Raw genomic sequence first — 12,962 nt, 5'->3', positions numbered from 1 at the left:
ATTTATGCCAGTAGTCAAATGCTGCATCCACAGCTGTGTGCCACATTTGTGTGCACCTGTGCGTGGCCAGATGCCAGTTCTCTGTGTGAGCACGTGAACCAATAAACACTACCTACACGTCATCACCCATAATAGATCCATAGAAAAGCCCCCTGGGGCCGTGACATATCAGAGAGACACCCCTCACCCTGCATCCCACCCATTGGGAGCCATCAACACCATGATGTGATGGTAAACTCCAGGCACTGTACACATGCCCACCATGCCCACTGGGCAATAGCCATCAGATTTGTCCTGAATTTAGAATGACTGCCCAGATGGACGCAAACCACTGGGAAGCCCACACTGGGCTCTTTTCCCACAGCGGCATTGTTGAGCCCATGTTTGTTAAATGGCTCTTACAGGTGGCACATGGCCACCCAGGTGTACAGGTCCCTCTGAGTGGCCTCAGCTCCCACATCTCCATGTCTGATCCCCAGTGGGTAGGAGAGGGAGGGAGGTTTCCTGAGGGCCTACTGTGTGCTGGCACGAACAGCCTCCTCTAGGGAATGGTGAAATCAGTATACAGAAGATAGTGGCAGCAAAGGGTGGATCTCAGTTGGCATCTGACCGCCAGAGCCTAAACCTGGCTCAGGAAAGACGCTAATGAATGAGTGACTTGGGTGATGAATGCTACCAGGGCAGGACAAGAAGGATGGGTTGTTCTTGCTGGGTAAATCAAGGAAGGCTTTCAGGAGGTGGTGATAAATTTTCATCTGGCTCTCAGAAGACTAAATAGCTCGATAGAGGGGAGGGGCGGGTGTCCTGGTTTAGGAGCCAGCTGAACTAAGACAAAGGCAGGCAAATGCCAGGAATCTGATGAGTCCTGTCAAAGGCAGGAAAGTGGGATAAACAGCAGCACTGAGAGTGAGGCCAGAAGAGTTCTTTGGGACAACCTCAGAGAGGCTACCGTGAGCCCAGGAGATGGATGCAGCTGTGAATGGGGAGCCATAGAAGGTTGTAGATCAGGGCAGGGATGCTGTCAGAGCGACCTTGAGTGTGAGCTCCTCATCCCGCACTGCCTGATCTCTTCTGGCCTCCTTTCTCCTACCTTATTACTAGTTTCTCTTTCTCCAGACTGTTTCAGCCACCAGCAGAAGACAGACCGTCTGAGTGTGGTCCCCACATCCCCTTTGGCCTCAAGTCTGGATTTATCAGCTTTTCAAACCACAGTACTCATTCCCTCCTCTTCTGCCTCAAGGCGGACTGTGAGCCTGACTGTGGGCAGCTTTCAGAAAGGGAAACTGGCCCTGTGGGAGCTGGCAAGCCCTGCAGAAGGAAGAGAAAGGTAGACCCAGGTTCTGTCCCCCGCCCACTGTGTGCACTGGGCCAGCTGATACCGTCTCGGGGCCTCAGCAGAAACCCCCATGTGCCAGGGTTGTTGGTGTGGCTCAAAGCACCTGGCAGGCTAGTTCCCTCTCCCCCAGGGCAGTGGTTCTTCAACCAGAGCCTAGTCCCCAGGGGAGGGCTGTCCGATGCACATGCCTGGGCCCCACCCCCAGAAGATCCAAAGCAGCAAGTCTGGGTGTGCCTGATCGTTTGCATTTCTGACATGTGTCCAGGTAATGCTGGAGCTGCTGGTCTGGGAGCCACAGAGTCTTCGACCCTGGCTGTGCATCCCTGGGGAGCTCTTAAGACTCCCAAGGCCCAGGTCTCAGCCCAGCCCAATTTCATGGGAATCTCTAGGTTTGGAGCCCAGACATTAATGTTTTTAAAGCTCCCTAGTGATTCTAATGCACAGTCAAGTCAGGAGCTAGTAGGGTGTGGGTATCAGAGTAACAGCTGATACTTATCAAGCTCTTACTGTGTGCCAGGTGCCAGCTCATGCACGTTACATGTGCTTCCTCCTCCCACTGGCCCTGTGATGTGCATGCGATGATTATTTCCAAGATGCATGTGAGGAAGCTAAGGCCCAGAGAGGGGAAGTCACCTGCTCAAGGTCACAGCTGGGAAGTAGCAACTCTCAGACTTACATCTCTCCTCCCATTCATTGTTTTGTCTTGAACATTGTGAATTCCCCAAACATCCCCGCAGTGATGCCTTCGGAAATGGCAGTCTCCCTGGTCTCTGCCAGGGTACACTCACGCGGACTCGCCCTCCCACAAGCAGCCATGCCCCGAGCGTGTGCACACCTGCACAGACAGCCTCTCCCGCGTGCTCCGTCGCACTGCCTTCTGGGGGCTTCACCGCATCGCCTTGTGTGAATCTTGTTTCTGTTTTTCAAATGCATGCAGCAGGGCCACGAAGCCGCCTGTGGTCTTCCTGGGAAAGCACTCGCAGCTTGTTTCACTGAAATGTCCTAAGTACCCCAGAGTGACAGGACCAAGCTGGTGTGAATCAATGACTCATGTCGGCTTAATCAGGGAGGGTCACTGTAGGGCATTTGTTCTGAGCAGACGCAGTCCACCTTGACTAGATCAGGCTGGAGTGGGGCAGGTGTGAGCGCTGAGCTCTGTGGGAAGAGGCCTGACTCAGTTGCCTTCTCAACAGAAGGACCTTGTGCCTTAGGGTACACACTTGCATAATGGGGTGATCACAATAGAAGAAGAGGGCCTTACAATTCACAGCACTGTCAGTGCCAACAGAAATATCTGTGAGGCACTTTCCAGACCCAGCATAGTAGGAGTGGTAGTGTTCCAGTTAGCAGTAGTGCTAGTTAGTGGTAGTGTAGTGCTCAGTAGTAGTGGTGGTAGTTAGTAGTAACAACTGTATCTGTCGTTTATGAAGGCCAACTGTGCCAGGCACCATTTACACACATCACAGTCCTGATCTTCCATCAATCCTGCAAGACACTTGTACTTTTATCCCATTTCACAGAGTTGGAAACTAAGGTCAGAGTTAGAAATGTTTTGTGCAAGTCACCAACTCTGAACCAAAGAGAAGCTGGGATTTGAACCCAGCTCTGAAGTTGCTGGAAACAAGGGCCTGGTTCCTACCCACCCTACCTCTGGAAACAGCCTGCCCTCAGCTCATTTCTACCTCCCCCTCACCACTGCCTCTGCAGCCATGGCCTCCTGCCCCCAGCATCTGAGGGAGCAGCTGGTTTTCACAGTAGCACTCGGCAGCGTGGGGAGGGTCTGAGGGACGTGATCACCGTGCTTGCTTTTTACTTGAAATCATTTGCTCAGGCAGCAGACGGGTCCACTCAGCCACACCACGCTGCCCCAAACATTAAACACCTTCAGTGGGCAAAGTTCACTCTGGCTCCCACTGGGGGTTGAAAAAATTCTCCAGGGTCACTTTGCTGGAAACAAGGGTGCTCAGCATCAGGGGGTCTCACACCATGGGAGGGGAGGTCAGAAGTCATCTGGATGGCCTGGAAACTCACCCTGAGGCCCTCCCAATGGCCACAGGTCCTGCTTTTCATTGATCCCAGCCTGTTGGCATGAGGGGTTTTGTTTTGATGCCCTGTACACAGAAAGAACAAAGCCTTGTCCCCAATCACCAGGACAGAAAGTAAGTCATATTTTATGTCCCCATTCTCTCATCATACCCCTTTGTTCTTACATTCTGACCTCTAACCCAGCCCCTGTGCCTTTACTTACCTCAGTCGCCTTTTTTTAATTCTGACTAATTATGCATGTCCTACCTCTAAAGCAGCTTATGAAAGTTTGTTTCATACAGAAAGAGTAGAAATTACTTAAGTGAGGAAATTCAAACAAAGGGAAGAAGGGGAACTGCAAATTCAGTACTGAGCTACCAGGCAGGCAAGGGGAAGAGGGCAAGAAGTTGAGTTCCATGCACCAAAGTCTCCATTAGATCACCCCTCACTCTGACCACAAGGCCTGCATGATGTTGACCTTTTGTGGCACAAATAGATGTGTTCTCTTCTGTGGGGACCATCTGCCCCTCTCCTGAGGGGCAAACCAGGGATGCTTCAGCTACACTGGCTTTGTCCAAGCCTTTTGGGGTTTCTTAGGCCTTTGCTGACCCTCTCTCTCCCTGCCAACCATACCCTTTCACCTGATTAACTCCCACTTTGTCTTCCAAGCCCATCTAATTACACTTCCTCCAGGGAACCCTTCCTGAAAGCCCAGTCTTCCTCACTGCAGTATCCCCAACATGTAGAACAATGTTTGGCTCATAGTAGGTGCGCAATAAATGTCTGTTGATTGTTTAAATGAGCAAGAGGATGGCCGGATGCATATCATCTGATACAGCCCTAACTGCTTGCTCTACCTTGCGAGGGACTGAATGGAGGAGGAGGAACTCGGGCTTCTTTAAATGAGAGGCTCCTGAGTACCTGGGCCCTGGCACTTGGTGACAGGACATCCATGGCCTCTGTATACACTCTCCCTTTCCTTCCTGCCAACATCATCCACCCCCCTTTAGCTCACCTATAAAAGTCCTTCCCTCTGCCCCTGAGAAAACTTAAGCTGGCACCCCTGAGCTTTCCTTAACTGGAAACATGTCCCCAGAGCCAAGGGGGGACCAGTGTTCAGGTCAGAGAACTTTCAGTCACAATCTCCAGCTCCCTGAGGTCCACGCACATGCCCTTGAGCCAGACATCGGGGTGTTTATGTGGAATAGCCTGAGTTTTCATTCCATTTGTTTAAAACGCAGTGCCGACCAAACACAACCCCTCTATCGGCCTGAGGCTACCATTTGTAGTACTCAAGGCTGGATCCAAAATGGCTAAAAAGAGAGGAGGGTGGCCCAAGCACAAAAGTAGGGAACTGGCAGTGGCAAAGGCTTAAAGGGGAGAAAAAAATACCGTCTATGTCCCAGATGGGATAGAGATGAACTATGGGGCAAGAATTCCTCAAATATCCAGTGACAACCAGCAGCCATTGCAACAGAAAACTGTACAACCAAAGTCCCCGCACTCTGCACTTCGTTTTCTCCTTGTAGGTAATAAACAGAACACACAAATTCTGACCCTAGGTGTTGGGGTATTTTTACTGTTTAGAGAGCTGACTGGCTCACCATAGTCTAGGAGTCTTTTTGCTTCCATTTTATTGATGACAACACTGAGTCTCTGAGGATGAAACAACTGATCCAGGTTCATCCACAAACCTGACTCCTCTCCCAGTGCTCTGCCCTCTGCCTTTTGCATAAAAAGAAACTCACGACTGAAAACCCGCAACCCCACACAGCGCCCGATATCAATTCCCGGGTATTTGTGTTTCTGAATTTTCAGGAACTGGCTGGCCTTGTCCAGAGATATTTGACAGTGTATTAACTTTTAATATGCTAAGTGGTGAGATGCTCTTTACCTTGAATCTCCAACACATTCAGCTCTCACACCAGCCTCGGTTATTTCTACTCCCCAAACTAGTCATGTTCATTTTCAGCCAGAAGGCAGGGAGACTATGCAGTTCCACTCCTGGGAGTGGGTGACAGGGACCTACTGGGCTGTCCCACCTGTAGGTCCTCAGAATACCATCTCTGGATACAAGGTATCAGAGCTACCAGCACCCAGCCTTCGGCCAAGCCAATCCTTCATGTTGCATGTGGGGAAACAAGCCCAGAGAGGAGAAGTGGCTTGTCTGCAGTCACACAGCCCCCCTGCTGTGCCTGTCCTCACCTGGACCGCCCTCCTCCCCATCCTATTGAAGTCCCACCTGTCCAGTCTTCCTGCTCCAGGAGGTAGGGGTGAATTCCCACACTGCCTAGCACTGCACAGTAATACGATATCCTCACCTGGTGCCAGACGAAGCCGACCTTATACCGGCATCCTGCTGGAGCCTCACCCCACCCCTGTGAGGTGCGCCCTGCTGGTGCCCACGTTTTACAGATGGGGAAACTGAGGCACTAAGGGGCACTTACCTAGAGTCACTCAGAACTGGATTTGAACCCATGACATCTGAGTCCAAACTCCACCCAAGTCTTGGGGCTTGGTATCCCCAGCCACAGCTCAGCCCACCTTCCCTGAGAGAGAGGTGAGTGAGACCTCACGCCACCATCTGCCAGTTCAGCTGCCCCATATGAGCCTCTCGGCACCTGAGATCCCATCTCGGATGTACACACCAGGGTGTTTGTTGTTGTGGAAACTGCCTCACAATTTCTTCCATGGAAACAGCCCTAGCAGAACACACACATATTTTTATTGTGAGCTGTTATTTCTGAAAAACAGGGGCTCACAGAAGCCTGTGGCTCAGGGCAGGGCCTGGTGCCGGGGAGGGAGCCGCCTGAGAGAGGAGGAAGTGACCGAAGCTGTTCTGCTCTGTGCCCTCACCCTTCCAGCCCCCCCCCCAGCCCATAGCCTTGGGGGTCTCAAACTAGCAACGCAGGGGCCAAATCCAGCTACGAATGTGTTGTGTTTGGCCCTGGAATAGTTTTACTGGGAAGATTTTACATCAAATCCCAGGTGTCCAGATTCTCTTAGGAGATGAGAAAATCTGCCTCACTGGCCCCATGTTCTCCCACAAGAGCTAAGAAATCACTGCCCCCTTTAGAAGAGCTGAGATTCTTCGCTTTGCCCCAGTCCCCACCACTCTCTGTTGTCTCCCACCCACCAACTTCACTCATTCACAAAACCTGCCTTGGCCCTCACAGCTATTTGAATGTGCAACCCCTGCCTTCTGTTCTGTCCCAGGACCCAGGATCTCAGTGCTGGGCCTATGAATCCCCAGTGTGACAGAACCCCTGAGCCTTGGCCAGATTCCCAGAACTAGAGAACACCCACATTTTCCACTGGTCACACTGCAGACCCCAGCTCATTCGAATCACCAACCCTCAGAAGGTTCAGCGACTCACCTCTCTGTCAATCAGGAGGAGCCTCGCCAAACTTCTTAGTGAAGCTCTTTATTTACACTAAACATTATGGGGAGCCCCAAAATACAAACAGGCCCCAGTAGGACCACTTCAGGCCTGCAGACCTTGGAACCTGGATCCTTCGGGCCCACTCGTCCTATTGACCTCCCCTATTGTCAAGATGGGGAAACTGAGTCTCGGACAAAGGAACCGGGCGGCCAAAGGCATAGCAAACCGCTACAACAGGCCAGTGTTGACTGGTCATAGCCCCTTCCTCAGAGGCCCACCCCCCTCTGGAGTTCTCCCTTCTTTCCTTTATCAAAACCCACTCCCAGGAAAAAGCCTGAAACTCATTCACACCATGGTCTCCAGACTGGTGATGGCTTCCCCCTCTCAGGGGATCTAAAGGAACTGGAGTTTTTAGTTAAAGGAATAAAGCCCAAGTGAAAGAATTGCAGACATTGGCTGTGGATAGAATTAGACGACGGAGGAAAAACAGGGAAACTTCCTGCAGTTTCTAGAATCACTCTGCATCGTGTGTGATTAGAACAGGGCAGGCCTGGTCTCATGAAGGCCTCAGTCTCCCCATCTCTAAAATGGGCGTAACCCAGCTCTGAGATCCCTCATTCTCGGTACACAGGCAGGACATTGGATCTCCGGAGCTTACCCACACTAATAGGCAAGGCGGTGGAGGAGTCATTCCCAGCCTATCCCGCAGGGTCTCTGCCAGTCAGGCCCCTGGAAGGTCCGGACAGAGGTCTCATTGTCAGCAATAGAGGGAGGCTCAGCACCTAAACTCCAGGCAGGAATTGCCCATCTCCTTGTACCCCTGAGCCATAGACTGGACTCCCAGGACCACTGAGTTGTTACATCCATGAACCATTGGACTGTTTCCTTCTCATCACTCTCCCCAGCACCCAACACCAGGCTGGGCCCGTGGAGGAGGTTCGAGAAACATGCAGTGAATGAACGAATGGATGAATGAGCCAACAAATGACAGATTGTTAGAATCCCATGCCTGTGTGGCATCAGACCACATGCTCCCGTAACTGACAGCCCAGTGTTCCGGCTCTGGCCCCAGCAGGCCAATAATGGTGCTGTTCTGGGATCCCTCTGATTCCCCCTTCTCATGAGTGGACTGAGGCCAGAGGTCTGATGAGGTGTGTGTCCCTCTCCCGCCCCTCCCTGTCCCCCCGGCTGTCTTCATTAAACACAGGTGAACTTGGGTTGGGCTGGCCTCAGGGACAGGACTGGCATTGCCCAGCTGCAGGGGACCATTCATGGATTTTCCATATGACACCCCAGGCCAAACTCGCAACACTCGAACGTGTCACCTATGTCCAGTGGGTGGGAGGAGTCTAAGGTGGTTGGTGGCCTCAAGTGCCAGGCCCTGAGGAAAGGAATCAAACTGGTCTTTTTACCAAGGCACAGTTTGGACACAAGTCGGGAAACAGGTAAACCCTGCTGTGGTCACGGCCGTGCTGGAGGCGAAGGCAGGGAGGTGCGGTCTGCCTGGGGTGGAGGGGACGGCTTCTCAGCAGAGGGGCCCAGGAGTGGGCTCACCATTGTAGATGGAAGGAGAGGCCCTTCCTTGCTCATTGAGCAGCCCGAACAAGGCAGGACGTGTGCCAGGGCACTGGTTAGGGAAAAATGAAACGACACACCAGTGACTTGGGGTGACCCAGGGTAACATCAAAGGAAAGAGATAAGACAGTCAAAGCACTCACCTTTGAGGGCCCAGCAGCCAGTGACGCGTGCCCCTTCCACTGGATCTGGCCTCTGACTCTCACACCCCTGAATTTCCATGTGAGAGTTTTCTGTTTCAGGCTCCTCTTCTAAGGTACAAATGCACCGGAGAGAAGTTGGGGCCATAACCACCCAGCTGAGCATCCGCCACCCCCCAAGCACCACTCAGGCATGTCATGTGTGTCCTCTGGGGTCAGCTCCTCAGTGCAGGCACTCTGTCCTATTTGCCCCTCTATCCCAGTGTCCAGAACAATGCCAGGCACATAGTAGGTGCTCAGCAAATACTCGTTGACTGCATGAATTATCTCATGAGATGCTCACAGGCACCCATGGTTAGGTAGGCTCACCATCCTCATTGCAGAGGAAGGCACTGGGCTCAGAATGCTAAGGGCACAGTCTGGGACTCTAACCTGGCAGAAGCTTCCAAGTCTGTGCTCTCAACAGGTCAGGCAAGTGCAAAGCAGGAGCAAGAGTGTGGGCGTGAGGTGGGCATGATGGTGGGTATTCACTTTCTGGGGCAGCTGTAACATGTGACCACAGACTGGAGGCCAGACGTCTGAAATCAAGGTGTCGGCAGCCACGCTCCCTCCACAGGTTCTAGGGAGCTTTCCATCCCTTGACTTTCCAGCTCTTGATGGCTTGTGGCTGCATCACTACACTCTCTGCTTCACCTCCAGACGGCCTTCTTGCCTCTGTGTCTGTGTCTTCTCCTCTTCTGTCTCTTGTAAGGATGCTTGTCATTGGATTTAGGGCCTATCTAGATAATCCAGAGTGAACTCATCTCAAGATCTTATATTATATCTGCAAAGACCATTCTCCCAGAAAGGGTCACATTCACAGGTTCTGGGGAGCACGGGGCTCTAGACCTCTTCCTGCTTTGATTTTTCCTCTCTCCATCCTTTGCCATGTGGCCAGACCCACTTGGGACAATTCCAGGAATGTGTGTGTCTCTCCTGGGCTCTCCTGGCCAACCTCTCTGCACTCTGTCCACAGGTTTGCCAGGTACTGCTCCAGACCTGGAAAAGAGAAGGCAGATTTTTGGACAAAACTTTATACCTCCAAAGAAGCCAAAAACCTTCCTGCAGCTCGTGTGGGAAGCGCTGCAAGATGTGACACTGATCATCCTGGAAATCGCGGCCATCATCTCCTTGGGGCTCTCCTTCTACCACCCACCTGGCGAGGGCAACGAAGGTAAGCAGGGGTCCTGCCCCCTCCCTGCAGCATGTGTGCCTGGCTCATCCCGGGCACTCAGGGCTCCGGCCACTGCTCCTTCCAGGTGAGGAAACCAAGTCCCAAGGGTAGGGCCTCACGCACAGCCAATCAGTGGCGGAGCCAAAGCCCAGGCTCAGAGCCCCGCCCCCAGTGTTCCCATGTGTGAAATGCAAGGGCTGGACCGACAATAGTAATAATGACAGCGATCAGTCATTGAGCACTTACAGCATGCCAAGCTCTGGGCTGTTGTCCTCCTAACATCCGTTGAGGTAAGGTCCACGATGACACCCATTTTAAAGACAGGAGGCACAGAGAATTACGTTAACTTGCTCTAGGTCACCCAGCTAATGAAGAGTCCTTGGGTTTTGCAGTGGGACTTGTTAGGAAAACTGCTGCCCAGGCCCCTCCCTGAGAGAGTCTGGTTCTATTGGATAGAGTCCCAGTGGGGTGGCTGTGGACATATGTCCAGACTGCTCTCTGAGGACTCCCCAGTCTCATACCTGAGGACAAAGCCCCCAAATTGCTTACCTGGTGGGCAACATTCACGCTCTTTGATTGACAGTGTTTCAGCCCTATCACAGAGCTCCTCTCAGGTCCCCTGCCCTCTGGATGCTCCAGCCTCTGAGTGACCCTCCTTCAGCTCCAAAGCTGGGCTTCCCCCAAATCCCAAGTCACTGACTCCTTGAGGCGTGCAACTATGAAAATAATTCATGCACTGAATATTCTAAAACAGGCCCCAGCCGGTTTGGTTCAGCGGTTAGAGCGTCGGCCCATGGACCAAAGAGTCCCGGGTTCATTTCTGGTCAAGGATATATACCTCAGTTGCGGTTCAATCCCCGGCCCTGGTTGGGGTCATGCGGGAAGTAGCCGATCGATGTGTCTCTGTCACATTGATGTTTCTCTCTCTCTCTCTCTCTCTCTCTCTCTCTCTCTCTTTCCCTCCCTCCCAGTCCATCTGAAAATCTATGGAATAATATCCTGGGTGAGGATTAAAAAAAATAATATATATATATATACACACACACACACGTAGAGCAGGAATTGCAAACTACAGCCCATGGGCCCAGTCAGGCTCACTTTCCTGTTTTTGAACTAAGATTGGCCTATGAACTAAGATTGGTTTTTACATTTTTCAATGGTTGAAAAAAATCAAAAGAATACTATTTTGTGACGTGACTTTTACATGAAATTCCTCCTTCGTTGTGTAAAAATAAAGTTGTATTGGAACACTCCCATTTCTTTTTCAGATTGGGATATAAGTTTGCTTTTGAGCTTCCTGGCAACCAAGGCAGAAAGGGAATTGGGATGGTTTACATAGCTCAAGTTCTCAACAGGAGGAAAAACAGTTCTGTAGGAAGCTAGCATGTCCCCTGACAACGAATTCTGGGATGAACTTCCACATGGTTCATTATAAGAGATGAATAATGGGCAGCATTCTTTGCAGAAGTTTTATAGAAAATGTAAATGATTGTACATGGCTATTTGAATAAACCTTGAACAGAACCAAGGATGTGATACAAACACATAATAATTGTCCTTACTATTTTTATAACCACCACTAGTTGAGGGCTTTTACCGTAGAAGTTCATCTGATCCTCACAACAGCCCTGTGGGTAGGTGCTATAATGATCCAGGAAACAGAGGCCCTGAGGTAGGAAATGACTTCTCCGTCACACTCCAGGAACTATGACTCAGACAGACGTCTGGCTTCTGAGCCCTCGCTCCGATTCCGCAGAAAGAGATGGGGTCAAGGCCATGCCAGCTGAGTAGGTGGCCTCATGTGACCCAATTCAGTGCAAGACTAGAACTCAGAGGGTAAGTGGTGGAGAGGGGAGAGTGGGGGCACACAGAGAGCTCCCAGTGAGTGCCAGGGAGAACCCTTCCCAGAGCCCTCCAAACAGATGGCTGTAGTCACCTCCATCTGCAGAGGGGGAAACCAAGGCCGAGAGTGAAGAAGGACTTGCCTAACATCACACAGCGTGTACACACTAGGGCTGGATTGGAAACCCAAGTCTTCCAGTTCTTTTCACTGCCCGTCCCTGCCTTGCGCTGAGACGCTGGTGCAGACCACACTCTGGGTCGATGAGGGCAGCTGTGCACTAGCCCCACAGAGTGAAGTTCCTGAACTTTGTGACGGTACTTAACCTCCCCACACCCGGGCCCTGGCCTGAGCTCTGAGCTCTGGACCGTCTATGTTGCCAGGACCACCCCCTGCCAAGTCGGACACAGGCTTCATCAGTTACGTAAAAAGTGCTGCTGGTGATGGACTAGCAGGCTGTCGAGTGCCTTGCAGCACCCACTGCCCGTCCCCATTTTCTCTCTTGGCTCAGAGATCTCTAGACTCTTGTCAGAGCTCACACAGCGTGTTTGTGCAGGACTAGGATTGACATACTCTGTGCTCCCAACTCCCGGCCAATGTAGTTTCCCTGGTGCCAGAGTGACAAGCACATAGTAGGTGCTTAGAAAACGATTGTGGCTTGACCAGTTTTGAGGGCCCTTATTTGATGCCAGGCCCTGATAACCACCTAGGCAGTAACTTCCCCATTTTACTGGTTAACAAGCAGAGGGAGGCCCAGAGAGCCCACGTGGGTTCCCCAAGGTCACACAGGCCACACCCTAGAAAACCCCAGGTCCAGGGAGAGCAGCTGCGGTCACGATCCTGCCCTGCCCGTCTGAGGGCCCCAGAGGAGATCTCAGCAAGGCCCGCCCACTCCCTTCTTTCTTCCCCTTCCTGGTCTCCTCTCCCTAATTGCACCACACAGCAGGAGTTGTCCCCAGGGTCCAGCGGCTCCCAGTGGCTCAGTACCTAACCCAGAGATCCATACCCCCACTTTCTGGCTATTTCAGGGCAACATGTAACCATCAGACAGTGCTCAGAGGAGATCAAAGCTAATGGGCTTTAGCTGGCAGAGTGAGAGCCCTCAAGAGCCCAGGGGGCTCCTTGGCATGGAATCCGCAAGGGCAGCAGGGAGACCGGGGGTCGAGGCAGTGGGGGCAAATGCTACTCAACCGCTGGGCCTTGGTTTCCAGAGGCCAGTCCAGCGAAAGCAGCTCATGAAAAGTGGGAGAGGACCAGTGTTTATTGTGTACCGTGCCAGGCCTTGACTAGGTCTAGGGTTCACAAAGTCCCTGGGGTCATCCCACTTTACAGCGGTCCAAACTGAGGCTCAAAGAGGCCAAGTCACTTACTCTCAGTCCCACAGAAACGCCTGGGTTTGAAGCCAGGTCTTTCCAATTCCAGCACCTGAAGGCTTTCCACTGTCCTGCGC

The 12,962-nt window shown here is 52.1% G+C and overlaps 1 protein-coding gene across 1 annotated transcript in view; it reads left to right on the top strand.

Moving 5' to 3' along the window:
- The window catches only part of ATP2B2 (ATPase plasma membrane Ca2+ transporting 2), a 174,497-nt gene that overhangs the window by 72,272 nt on the left and 89,263 nt on the right, over nucleotides 1-12,962 (top strand). The window contains exon 3 of the mRNA XM_036267151.1: nucleotides 9,475-9,672. Within this exon, the coding sequence (XP_036123044.1) occupies nucleotides 9,475-9,672 (198 nt within the window). The remainder of the gene's footprint in view (nucleotides 1-9,474; nucleotides 9,673-12,962) is intronic.

Source organism: Molossus molossus, unplaced genomic scaffold, assembly GCF_014108415.1.
Source record: "Molossus molossus isolate mMolMol1 unplaced genomic scaffold, mMolMol1.p scaffold_m16_p_18, whole genome shotgun sequence".
Lineage (NCBI taxonomy): Eukaryota > Metazoa > Chordata > Mammalia > Chiroptera > Molossidae > Molossus > Molossus molossus.
Note: the sequence above shows the minus strand (reverse complement) of the source record. Positions and strands in the feature narration are given on the sequence as shown.